At 37.5% G+C, this 14,225-nt stretch overlaps 1 protein-coding gene across 1 annotated transcript in view; it reads left to right on the forward strand.

Annotated features, from left to right (window-relative positions):
• Positions 1-289: 289 nt before the first annotated feature.
• LOC107688516 (cadherin-7) overlaps positions 290-14,225 on the forward strand; it is a 59,439-nt gene continuing 45,503 nt past the window's right edge. Inside the window, exons 1-2 of the mRNA XM_016486209.1 lie at positions 290-605; positions 10,839-11,303. Of these exons, the coding sequence (XP_016341695.1) occupies positions 11,061-11,303 (243 nt within the window). The 5' untranslated portion in view covers positions 290-605; positions 10,839-11,060. The remainder of the gene's footprint in view (positions 606-10,838; positions 11,304-14,225) is intronic.

Raw genomic sequence — 14,225 nt, forward strand, 5'->3', positions numbered from 1 at the left:
TATGTTCTTCGACCCACATCTCAAGAACACAGAATCATCTTGACGAGGTTTTAATTTGGTCCCTCTCTGCACGTTTTTGCCCCTCGGTGCCCTCCCTATAATCCTACAATCGCCGCGGCACCTTGGATACGCTGACTGACATCGGCACCTCCCCTCAGTGCATCGTTTCCCTGATGAGCTATGCTCCTGTAGCACACTAACAGAGTCTTGTCCATTTTGTCAGCCACTTTCACTAGAGACAATAAGTTGCGCGTAACCACTGTTTTCCCAGAGTTTGTGGGGACTGAGGCTCCCGAGGCATGCTTCACGGATGGCCGACAGTGTTGTGGTCCCTTTGTGAGTCTCTCCACAGTGCTCTCCCCTGGCGGAGGTTCGTTGCAGCTGTGGCTTCTCAATAGGGCTTATTGTAGACGCGCGGAGTGTGAGCGAGCAGCGCAGTGATTGAGCGGAACGGAGGGAAAGACGCCTGTAGTGCAGGGATGCTCCTGTTTCCTTCACTCACTCGGGGAGAGCGCGTCAAGAGCGGCTGCGACGTGACGGAATCCTTCTGCATTTTCACAAGAACGTTCACAATTTATAAACACGCGAAGGACCAGGAGGAAAAGGTGAGTGATTTATGCAGTGTTTGCTGAGGTGCAATAACGTACGGAATGAGTGTAGGCGATTTGCGGTGCACGTTTACATATTAGGAAGCTACAAAATCATATTCTAGCAATCTAAGAGTTGAGAAATGGCAGTAGGCTATTGTGATATTATTTATTTTTATGTATTTTAGATTTTTCAGAAATTATAATTTTAATATAATGTAGCCTACTTGCGTTAAAGTATGTCATACGATACAAGGGAAAGATAAATATGAAATAAAAGAAAAATAATAAAATTGAATATAAAGTTAATAAACATATTCACCTGCTATGCACTTTCAGATATTGTCGAACCGTGTGGTCAGCATTAAGATTTTTAGGAGCCGCTCTGAAAGTTTCTCTCACTGCCTGTGATGTTTAAATATTCAGTGTTTTTCCCTCAGGAGCATCTTTGATGTTCAAAAGTTAAGGTCTGGCAGTCAGCATATTAATCGAGTTGCTACGAAGTACAATTTCTCAGTCCTAAGAGCAATGCTTGGGACCTTGCCAGGGACTCGCATTTGTGATGCAAATACTGTCGTCTGTAGTGTGACTGTGAAAGACTTTTTGATGTGAAAATACCTCAGTGAGAGTAAGAGGTTTTTGTTTTTTTGTGTATAGTAGCCTAGTGTTATACCAAAACAAGTGCGGATATCACAGGTACAGAGGTGCAGATTTTCCTCACACCTCCGTATCGATATCAAATACCTCCCTGTCAGGACGCCACTGCAATGCCAACAACAGCACTGAAGCTCCTAGTAGAAACTTCGCTTGCAATGAGACGCGAGCGGCCGCTAGGTGGCGCTTTGAGTGAACTGTGAGGGCCAACTTGATGTGGCTCAATGATCCAAAAATTAATTGTGGTTTTAGGTGTGTGTGTTTTTCAATGTGAAGTGATTTTCAGTATTATTTGTAGAATATGTTTAGTTCTTGTGTTGTTGCTTAATTGTTACTGTTGCTTATTTCCTGATTTAACATCTGGTTGGAGCCTATTTGCACTTCAGTTTGTGCCCATACATAAACAGGGCTGTTGTCAGGGAGGGATGACCAAGAATGTTGTCCTGTAATATGGAGGTCCTAGTAAGATTTTATATGGTGTAGACTATGGCTGTCTTGTTGTTTTTGGGCCCCAAGGAAATATATGAAAATGGGACCCACTGTAAAAATACAGTGTAAAAATAAAGTAAAAATAGTAGTTTTAGATATGAGATTGATGCAGTTTTGCCAAGTCATGTTGTCACTGAAAAAAAAATTGGTGTAGAATTTTAATTTAGAAATTACTAGTAAATTTCACAATTAATTATAAAGAGACAACAAGTAAAACATTAAATTAAACATGGAATTTTGAAGTAGAAAGACTAAAACAGTATTTATTGTCAAATGTACTTCAGTAATCTTTGTTTTATTTTCAACTTTAAAAAAAATATTCCGGATAAGAAGTACAATAGGCCCACCCATAAACATTTTGTCCCAGGCCTTTCGAATTTAAGTGACAGATTTGTGCGTAAACAAAGAACTTATTACAAAAATATTATATGAACAGGGATTTTTTGGTGAAGCGTGTAGTGAAACTTTGTAAGAAAATTGTCTTTTAATATATTATAAATGTATTCTTTATTAGAATTGTTTATCTTTCATGCTCATAAGCAGTCATTTCCAGCCCAGATCCTTGCGTAATCTTGTCGTAGTCACCCTCAAGAGTCTGCACAGCGAAGGGCAGCCATAATAAGAAGGCCATATGCTACCAGTCCGCACTGTGCTGTGTTTGATGTCCAGATGCCAGGAGCCTTGCCTTGCTCTGTGTTGGAGCATACTGTCCCTGGTGAGTGCCACAATCGCTCTTGCACTGCAGGGGGGCTATGACTAAAGAGCGTGTTGAGATGGGTTTTTGGAGCTGAATCTCTGGCTGTGGCTGTGGGCGCTCTCTCACAGGGCGGTCTGCGCTGAAGCCTCAGCTCCTCTCGTCAGATGGCATGGGGGGCTAATGAGACTTCATCATCCTGTCCCAGACCATTTGGGCGATCTGTGCTGAACACAAAGTCCGGGGCCTCAGCCAAGCCCGACAGTGAGCAGATTCGGGCGGGGGATAATGTTAGTGGGGGGCTGGAAAGAGAAGAGGAACAAATATAGTACACTGATAGCATGGCATATAGCTACCATGTAATGAACAGTAAATCGGTTTTTAGACATGATCCATTGTTTGACTACTGTAAAATAATTGGTGAAAAATCGAATGAAACCATAAAGGGTTTGTGAAGGATCCCAATGCAAAACACACACAGATTTGAATGATTAACAGTCAAGTCAAATTTTTTTATATAGTGCCAATACAGATTGTTTCAAAGCAGCTTCACATTAATAAACAGGACAATAACAGTATTAATGTTGCAAAATTCATAGATTATGAAACAAATTCAATTTTAGCTGTAAAGGAGCTCTACAGAAGATGATAGAGTGCAACTGTCAGATTTCAGAAGTAAAAACTCCATTCGTGTTCTCCATAGGGAAACAGATTTTGAATAATAAACTTTGAAGACAGACCTTTTGTGAGCTCCAAGGTGGTTAAAGCTGCATTCCATAACTATCTTGGTTAAAAATGATCTAAAATCAATTATTGAGCAAGTACAGTACATAACTAGTGTTCAAAGCTATCTCCTTACCTTAGCCTGGTTCACAACGGTAAGCTTGTAATAATGTTACCTAATTTGAGTGGTTGAAGTCATTAATCTTTCTTTTATTACATCACGTCTGTATACAGAAGAAGGAGTCCTGGCTAGCAGCTTGTAGCCTCTTTTGGAATAATTACACTTGTCATTTTAGAACAACTTCTAAAGAACATTCAATTGTTTTTAAGGTCAAAAGAACCATTTCTTTTGATGACATTCAAATGATATGACAGTTAGAGATTAGACTGTATAGAAATTGAAATATATATAGTTCAGTCATGAAACTCTAGATGGCACATTCTGATAGGGTGTTAACATAACTGATGATATTCAGAGAGTTAAACGACTTGGCACAAGCTGATTAGTTCATGCTGCATATGCAGCCAATGAGCTTACTGCCTTGCATTTATATGGCTGGCTAGCATTCACTTGAGATTCCTGCAGCGCACTTTCAGAGTTCTCTGAAACCCTCCACCTTCCCCAGCTCCACCTGTATAGATCTGCTGTGGGGTTATTTTATATGCTCTTTGTGCAGCAGCAGTATGTCTTAAATACTCATGGCACCGTATCGAGAGTTGTCATGATTGAACTACAGATAACAATGCACACTAAATACACAGAGTCACGCAATGTTGGTGTTGTTAACAACAACAATTTGAGAACAAAGTATAACAGTAATAATATTTTGCACAATTTGACGTGATCTGAGCTAACTTTGCGATTTAATCACCATTGGTAGTGCGATTTATTGTAAAACTTTTTTTTCTTCAGTTCGTCAGTACAAAACTGCCAGACATGTTACTTACTTGTCCAGATGACGTTTTCTCGTGAAACTTCTTATTTTGGACATACTGCCAAGACGTAGTATCTGTAATTCCGAAGTACAGTGAATATCCACACTGGTGCATTGACTGACAGCCCACATATACACCTCAAAACATTCAATTAATCCGCACTGAGGAGCTGTGCCAATGCACAACCCACGTAAAGAAGATAATTCAGCAAATAACTGCAATTGCAGGTTTCAAACAGAGATAACGACAAACAGGCAAAAAAAAAATTCTTATAATTTAAATAGGGCTGTCAAGTTATTGATTGTTTAAAAAAAAAAAATCTAATTAATTACATAATGTGCCAATTAATTAATCAAAATAATCTCAAATTAATAAGATTAATTAATTAACATGCACATCATGCGCCGATTAATTAAAGATAAAGTTGTTATTAAAGATAATAGTTATTTAGATAATTTTTATAAAAAAACACTGCATAGACATTACAAAAAAGTATAGCTTTAGAAAGAAATATAAGTAGCTTTAGAAATAAATATTCTCCCCCCCCCCCAATTCGCACCCTGGCTATAATGGCTATAATATGCTTTTGTGGAAACCATCTGTTTGAACAAAATTCATGGCGACAAACTACATTTCCCATATTTCCCATGAGAAAATCGGACGGTTGTGAAGGAAATTGTGCCAAAAGAGCTCTGCAGGGAACACCCACTCCCATGAAGCACCATAAATGTCCTAATTGATCTCCCAAAATACTTAAACATTTGTATGTATGCATATTTAACAATAATCTTCAAATGTATTGTTTCTATAGATGCGATCAGCAACTTTAAATGAATCGTTTTATATTTCTCCATTCTTTTTAATTTGATTGTCATTCGCAGTGCTTCATAGGATTGTAGTTTTTCCATCACTAAAGCTGTTAAGTACGTTAAGTACACTCTTTGTATTTTTATATGGTTTTCAAATACTTTTTTGTGTCAAATAAAAGTCTATAATGTCTATAATGTGTTAGCTGGTTAGCTTGGTTAATAGACTCTATGGAAAAAATTAATGGGAAAAATACAAATCAGAACAAATGCTGCTGAAAAGTGGGTAGGCAGTAATGCACTCTATAGTGCATCAATTCATCAGTTATAAATTGAGTTAAATTCAGCTATTACCAACTCTACAGAAGGCAATAGTGTCATTATACAGCTCAAGTCAGTTCAATGTTGATTCAATTCAGTTCACTAACCGTGTCATTGTTGCAAAGGATCTGACACTGTGACATACTGCCCTCACATTAATTTCTGAAAAATCAGATGGTATTTCTTTGTGTGTTATGTTGTAACTTCCTATATATTTTTTCCTTATAGTCTGGAACCTAAGCAATTTGGGCACATTTGAAAAATGCTATGTCATGCAAACATGTCCTGAGATATTGCTTCAGATGCATCGCATTAAAAAAATCCCAGGGCTTGTTTCCTATGTCCTTGCTTGACGAGTTTTAATGCAAGCTTGATAAATGATCCATATCACCTTCCAGCTCTCTTTATTAGCCTGCGCTATGCTATAAGCATTCCACACTCAAAGCTCTTTTTATTTAGCAGTGGTGTCATGTAGCACTATTCGAGGTCGGACATAATTGAGACGTGTAGCGGATTATTTAGCCATAACTGTGTTTTCTTGATACCCGTCAGCCATTTTTGAAAACTTTTGTTGAATCTACTCAGTCAAACGCATAGAGATCTAATCAGTCGCTAAGCACTTGTAATTCCCATATAAAGTGAAGCTTATGATGGAGATTACAGGCTTTATATGAGACTTTTCCCCACTGAGGGGTCCTGGCACTGTGGTCTTCTGAAGCAAAGCGCAAGACATTCTGTTCTCCTCCAGCAGCACTGGCGCTTTTGAGCTTGGAGGGAATACAAGGAGGGAATGGATTCCCTGAGGGATGCTTTGTGATTTACTCTTCTGTTCACCTTCAGAGCCTTAGCTTCACGTATGCTATTATTTGGCACAGTTACAGCATCTGTCATATAGCTTTAATGTCTCAGATGTGTTTAACACCTTTTATTTAAACCCTATATTACCATCAACACTTTTTTAATAATGTTAACGCTTTAACACTTTCAAATAGAGTCATTGTTTGAAGCCCATCTGAATTGCATAAAATATCATAATAAATCTTATGCACATGTTGCGATAATTGCAAGGTTTAAATAGCCATGGACTCTAAACACAATATGGGAGTTGTTCTGTCTGTAAAGCATAGGTCAGATCTCATCTTTTCTCGGACAATGAAGGATTTCCGTGGAGATTTCGACATCCTCTTTAACATCAAAATAAGCTGTTGGGGCGTGAATCCTGCTGCTGTGGGTTTGAACTACTGGAAGGACAGATTTCTCTAGAGAACGTATATGTGCTCTACCCAAATCCCTTTTGAACTATTTTTTCCAGACTTGTAAGTGTTTGACTTTAAAAGGATGTTAGAAACACCTAAAAGGCTCTCTCGGACCGAGAAGCTCTAGGGACCCCTTAGGAGAAATTTGTGCCTGGAATTTTGTCACTTCAACTTAGAGTGCACACTTTTAAATTGTAGTTCTCCATTGCAATTTGGAGCATGAGGGTTTTTATACACTATAACAAATCCAGTGTCACTTACATAACGCACTTTTATGGTGTGGTGAGGCTTTGTAGTTCTTTGTAACTAGTTTTAACTCTAGTTTTAAGCTAGAGGTTTTAGGTTCAAACCCCAGATGGGGCCATTCACGAGCCACTGACATTGTGCTCTTGAGCAAAGTACTTAACCAACCCCAGTGTGAGTTTCAGACAGTGCAAAAGTACCGTAAGTAACCTTGGATTGGAAAGTGACTCGTTAATGAAGAATAATTTAACAATGTAGCATACTTGTGATATACTGTGAAGCTGTGGGTCAATGACATGATGATTTTTTTTTTCTTTGAAAAATGAAATTCATACATATAATGACCTAATACACAACACCACTTCTATGAATTGTCAAACTGAAACACACACACACACACAGGTTTGTTTTTGTGAATTGTGGGGACATTCCATAGGCAAAATGGGTTTTATACTGTACAAACCGTATTTAAAGATAAAGTTGTTATTAAAGATAATAGTTATTTAGATAATTTTTATAAAAAAACACTGCATAGACATTACAAAAAAGTATAGCTTTAGAAAGAAATATAAGTAGCTTTAGAAATAAATATTCTCCCCCCCCCCCAATTCGCACCCTGGCTATAATCAATAGTATATGCTTTTGTGGAAACCATCTGTTTGAACAAAATTCATGGCGACAAACTACATTTCCCATGATGCTATATAGAAAATCGGACGGTTGTGAAGGAAATTGTGCCAAAAGAGCTCTGCAGGGAACACCCACTCCCATGAAGCACCATAAATGTCCTAATTGATCTCCCAAAATACTTAAACATTTGTATGTATGCATATTTAACAATAATCTTCAAATGTATTGTTTCTATAGATGCGATCAGCAACTTTAAATGAATCGTTTTATATTTCTCCATTCTTTTTAATTTGATTGTCATTCGCAGTGCTTCATAGGATTGTAGTTTTTCCATCACTAAAGCTGTTAAGTACACAGCTGTGTATCTTTGTATTTTTATATGGTTTTCAAATACTTTTTTGTGTCAAATAAAAGTCTATAATGTGATTCACCTTTTAGCTGGTTAGCTTGGTTAATAGACTCTATGGAAAAAATTAATGGGAAAAATACAAATCAGAACAAATGCTGCTGAAAAGTGGGTAGGCAGTAATGCACTCTATAGTGCATCAATTCATCAGTTATAAATTGAGTTAAATTCAGCTATTACCAACTCTACAGAAGGCAATAGTGTCATTATACAGCTCAAGTCAGTTCAATGTTGATTCAATTCAGTTCACTAACCGTGTCATTGTTGCAAAGGATCTGACACTGTGACATACTGCCCTCACATTAATTTCTGAAAAATCAGATGGTATTTCTTTGTGTGTTATGTTGTAACTTCCTATATATTTTTTCCTTATAGTCTGGAACCTAAGCAATTTGGGCACATTTGAAAAATGCTATGTCATGCAAACATGTCCTGAGATATTGCTTCAGATGCATCGCATTAAAAAAATCCCAGGGCTTGTTTCCTATGTCCTTGCTTGACGAGTTTTAATGCAAGCTTGATAAATGATCCATATCACCTTCCAGCTCTCTTTATTAGCCTGCGCTATGCTATAAGCATTCCACACTCAAAGCTCTTTTTATTTAGCAGTGGTGTCATGTAGCACTATTCGAGGTCGGACATAATTGAGACGTGTAGCGGATTATTTAGCCATAACTGTGTTTTCTTGATACCCGTCAGCCATTTTTGAAAACTTTTGTTGAATCTACTCAGTCAAACGCATAGAGATCTAATCAGTCGCTAAGCACTTGTAATTCCCATATAAAGTGAAGCTTATGATGGAGATTACAGGCTTTATATGAGACTTTTCCCCACTGAGGGGTCCTGGCACTGTGGTCTTCTGAAGCAAAGCGCAAGACATTCTGTTCTCCTCCAGCAGCACTGGCGCTTTTGAGCTTGGAGGGAATACAAGGAGGGAATGGATTCCCTGAGGGATGCTTTGTGATTTACTCTTCTGTTCACCTTCAGAGCCTTAGCTTCACGTATGCTATTATTTGGCACAGTTACAGCATCTGTCATATAGCTTTAATGTCTCAGATGTGTTTAACACCTTTTATTTAAACCCTATATTACCATCAACATTTTTCAATAATGCTAATGCTTTAACACTTTCAAATAGCGTCATTGTTTGAAGCCCTTCTGAACCGGCATGAACTATCTTAATAAATCTTATGAACATGCTGCAATAATTGCGAGGTTTCAAATTGCCATGGACTCTAAACCCAATACGGGAGTTGTTCTGTCTGTAAAGCGTAGGTCAGATCTCATTTTTTCTTGGACAACGAGGGATTTCCGTGGAGATTTCGACATCCTCTTCAACATCAAAATAAGCTGTTGGGCCGTGAATCCTGCTGCTGTGGGTTTGAACTGCTGGAAGGACAGATTTCTCCAGAGAACGTATATATGTGCTCTATCCAAATCCTTTTTGAACTATTTTTTCCAGACTTGTAAGTGTTTGACTTTAAAAGGATGTTAGAAACACCTAAAAGGCTCTCTCGGACCGAGAAGCTCTAGGGACCCCTTAGGAGAAATTTGTGCCTGGAATTTTGTCACTTCAACTTAGAGTGCACACTTTTAAATTGTAGTTCTCCATTGCAATTTGGAGCATGAGGGTTTTTATACACTATAACAAATCCAGTGTCACTTACATAACGCACTTTTATGGTGTGGTGAGGCTTTGTAGTTCTTTGTAACTAGTTTTAACTCTAGTTTTAAGCTAGAGGTTTTAGGTTCAAACCCCAGATGGGGCCATTCACGAGCCACTGCCATTGTGCTCTAGAGCAAAGTGCTTAACCAACCCCGGTGTGAGTTTCAGACAGTACAAAAATACCGTAAGTCACATTGGATTGGAAAGTGACTGGAAAATAACTACTAAAGAACAATTTATTAGCATTCTTGAGATATACTGTATGATGATGACAAGCTGTGGGCCAATGACATGATGCTATTTTTTTTTGTCTGGAACTATTAATTCTTTATTACAAAAACAAATTGTACAAATACAATTGCAAATTGTACAAATGCAGTTCATATATACATACCGGATACACAACAGCACTTCTATGAATTTCCAAATATATACGTGTGTTTGTGTGTGTATGTATGTATGTACAGCTGCCCTCATAACATAATGAAGAAAAAGGCTCATTAAAACAGATTCTTGTAGCTTGGCATAAGCTTTTGTTATTTCTTTAAAAATGAAGAAAAATTCTTATCTGTTTATTAATATTTATTAACATTTTTATAACAAGGCATGGATAGTTTAAGCTATGAAATAGGATGTTCATTTATTACTTTTGTTTAAAAAAAAGTCAACTCAATATATGTATAATTTATTAAAATCTTTCATTTATTTATTCATGCATTTATTCATTCATTCATTTATTTTTTGGTATACTGAAAATTATTTAGATGTCTACACTTGCAAGAAATACAGAAAATATGTTATTGAATTTTACTTGATGGTTAGACCACAACATTATTAGTCATTGAAACTTTTTTCTTGACAATGGTCTAAAGGTTTTTCAAAACCAAATAAAACCATCATGAATACAAAGTACATGTGTTTGAAACTGAATTTCTTTGGACACTTTTATTTGACATTGACCCATATGCTGTCTTGCATGAGCCAAGTATGATAATGGAGCTACTCTTTCCTTTGTTGGAACTTGAGATGGTACATATTTGCTTTCTTTCTCCAAACCTTTGCATTGGAGCTCTACCCTTCTCCCTCTGTCTGTTTCCCCCTCCCTTCCCGCTTCCCTTCAGCCCTAAAGATTAATGTGCTCCACTTTCAGCAGCGCTGTCAAATACCCATCCAAAGGAAAGAGCCGCATGTCCGTTTTGCTCACCTGTAGCGCTCTGCCTGCACCTGCATCTCAGATGGAAACTTCTGAAATGCCAAAAGTCATGTTGTCTTAATCTGGGGTTCAAATGTGAAGTGGTATTATAAAAATGACAGTAAATCAAACCTGCATCTGTGCTGACAGACTCTCTTTTTGTTTATTTCTTTGACTCTTTTCGCTCTCTCTGATTTTCTTCAACCTCTCCCCCTGATATCTGTTCTCACCACAGGTTTGAGAGCTTCAGCTACAATCATCGTTCATTCCTGTGGTCTTTCCCATCAATCACCGGTCAGACGGTCTGCTCTATCCCGCTATCCACGCCAGTGCTGAGGGTGGTGCACAATTTCCCAGGAGCCACCTTATAGCCTCAAGATCTTTGGTGCCTGTTCAATACGGAGGAGTGTATTTTTTATTTCCTTCTTTTTTTTTTTACGTTCATCCTTTAATCCAAATGATGCACATAGGCTCTGCAGTGTGGACTGGACTGACTGTAATGACTATGTTGCTGTTAGCCCAGTGGGACGTGGGCTGCTGGGGGATGACTCTGAACTCTATCCCGCTCCGCCCGGCTTCCCTCAGGCCCTTCAGAGCTAGTGTGGGTGCATCCCTTCAAAGACACAAGCGCAACTGGGTGTGGAACCAATTCTTCGTCCTGGAGGAGTACACGGGAGATGACCCTCTTTATGTTGGCAAGGTAAAGTGAAATTGCTCTGATATTTTATATATATCAAGTGCACTTAGGTCATTTATTATGACAAATAGGGCTGAGTGAAAAAAGGGAAACACATAAAGGGAAACATACGAAGAGTTCATTTGCAAAAACCGATAACTTTTTTTTATCCTGCATTCCAATTAATATCAATCAAACTGCACTTGGGTTGTTTTGATTAAATAATAACCTAAAAAATACAGCTAACTAACACAATAAAACAATAAAAACATGATAAAACAATAAAAACATGATTTAAGAAAATTAATAAAAACGGAGTTATCTGTTTTTGCAAATAAACTCTTCATATAAATGTAGGAATTATCAAAAGGCTGAGAAATATACGAAAACATTGAGTTGAGTTCAACTCAATATTATAATACTGTAATAGTTTTCATCCTTTTGATGATGTTTGTTGATATATATATCTCACCCAGACCTATTGACATGTACATTTTCTGTACTAAAACCATTTTCTGCTGTGCTTGTTGTCATGATGTGGTGTTAGATCCTGCTTATGATTCGATCACAAGTGGTCAGATAAGACACACTGCAATTGATACTAAAACAACCTACCATTCAAAAGATTGTTTAATGTTTTTGAAAGAAGTCTCTTATGCTCACCAAGGCTGCATTTATTTGATGCAAAAATACAATAAAAACATCAATATTGCGAAATATGATTATAATTTAAAATATATTTTCTATTTTATTATATTTTAAGATGCAATTTATTCCTGTGATGGCAAAGCTGAATTTTCAGTAGCCATTTCTCTAGTCTTCAGAGTCACATGATCCTTCAGAAATCATTCTAATACTGATTTGCTGCTCAAAAGCATTTCTTATTATTGTCAATCTTGAAAACAGTTGTGCTGCCTACTATTTTTGTGGGAACCATGAGGCTATTTAAAAATGATTCTTTGATGAATATTAATTCAAAAGCATTTTTTGAAATATAAATCTTTTGTTAGAAATGTCTTCACTGTCACTTTTGATCCACATAATGCATCCTTTCTGAATTAATTTCTTTCAGAAAAAATTACTATTGTTTATTATAATTTTATCTATTTTATTTATATAAAAATTACTATCTCTACACTTTTGAATGGTGGTGTCCATCTCATTTGACCACTTTGGTCAGATATAGTGTGGTCACATTTTCGATCACCTTTGAATGTAGTTGAAGTGGCACAATCTTAAAATGTTTGCACTTGCATTTAGCACTGACCCGTTCAGTGCCGCCACTCCCTATACGCAGAGTATGCAGTTTGCGTAGGGCACCAACTCCCAGGGGGGCACCATCCCAGTTGCTCAAAAAAAAAACTTGATGCGCCATTCCCCCATCCGCGCTCGCGACTGCTCGCACCTCATGTTTGCAGCTGAATGCAAATGATCATAATTGATGGATGGACTATGGACATCTATGCCCGTGCCATCAGAAAGACATCAGCAATCCAGCGCAGAGAAAAGAAAAAGAAAGAAAAAAAGGTGAAAACGAAGCCCGTGCATCACTTTCAGGCACATTCATAATCCTGTGAAACTTTTTTGGCTGTTGACTTTAGTAACGTGTTTTAATGTCGGATATAATTTCACCATCACCAACGCATCTAATATTCTCTCTGAGTTTCCATGTTCCCTTACGAAAATTAGCCATGGTTTTAACACGAATAAAACCAAAAATCATCGTTCTTGTAACCATGGTAACCGCAAATTAACCATGGTTTTGTTACTTCAAATAATAATTTGCAAAGAAGTATTAAGATCATATTTTTTGAGGTTATAAAAACAGACCTAAGCCAACAATAGCCTTAAAAATGACTTAAAATGCATTATATAAAAACAATGATGCACTAATGATTGGTTAATAACACTGTTAAAATACATAATGTAGGCTAATACAAAATAAACAATTTATGTACGTTACATGTTATTACAAATGCCTGCAAAGGGAGCCAAAGGTCTGGTAATTGCTGCTGCTACACTTACAGGACAATCAAATCCTTGTTTAGGTTATTGGCCAAACATTTAATTCAAATATTCACTTAATCTTTCATTTTTGGCCAGCTTTTTGCTATAGATGACACAGCCCCAATTAGACAACTGTATTAATAAAGTCATAGCCATAGGTAACTGTCTAGAGCTACAATTGTAATTTGTGAATAATATTTTGACCCCTATAGGTGTTTTTTTTTTACTTCCATAATATTTGAGGAAGGGGGGCACAACAATACAATCCTGCTTAGGGCACCCATTTGGCCAGCAGCGGCCCTGGACCCATTTCAAACAAATCACCTGGAATGAATCTGAATACCAGGTGTAAACAGGGTCTTAGATCTCATCCAGTGGTTGCCTGTTAACTGAGCTGACATGTTTATTTAGATAATGTACTTGGGGTGCCCAGAAGCCACTAGAGCTGTCCAGTCGCTCAGACTTATTTCTCTGGAGTTTCTGGCAAAGTCTTGTGCCTCAGTCGCACATGATTGCCGTTTCTGTTAAACATGTGATGCTGATTAAACATGACTAGCTATTGTGCATAGACTTGCCATACAGGGACCTTGCTAATATGGCTAAAAGTTATATCATAAGGAATCCAATTATCCTTGATCTTTTGATATATGTGCTATGAAGATATACTCTAACAGAACTAAAACGCTTCTCTTTAGTCCATAAAAAAACATTTATTGAAATTGAAAGAGTAGAAAAGCTGCAAAGGCGGCATGTTGAATGCATCGGCACATCAAAGTGAGCGAGAAAACTTGCCATTAAAAACGTCTCGGTTACTTGTGTAACCCTCGTTCCCTGAAGGAGGGAACGGAGACGTTACGTCAGTCATGACTGACGAATTGGGATCTCGCCCGAGAGCCCAATCACCTTCGAGTGTTAACTAAACAAGCCAATGACAGTTGG

This window comes from Sinocyclocheilus anshuiensis, unplaced genomic scaffold, assembly GCF_001515605.1.
Source record: "Sinocyclocheilus anshuiensis isolate Anshui unplaced genomic scaffold, SAMN03320099.WGS_v1.1 scaffold329, whole genome shotgun sequence".
Classification (NCBI taxonomy): domain Eukaryota; kingdom Metazoa; phylum Chordata; class Actinopteri; order Cypriniformes; family Cyprinidae; genus Sinocyclocheilus; species Sinocyclocheilus anshuiensis.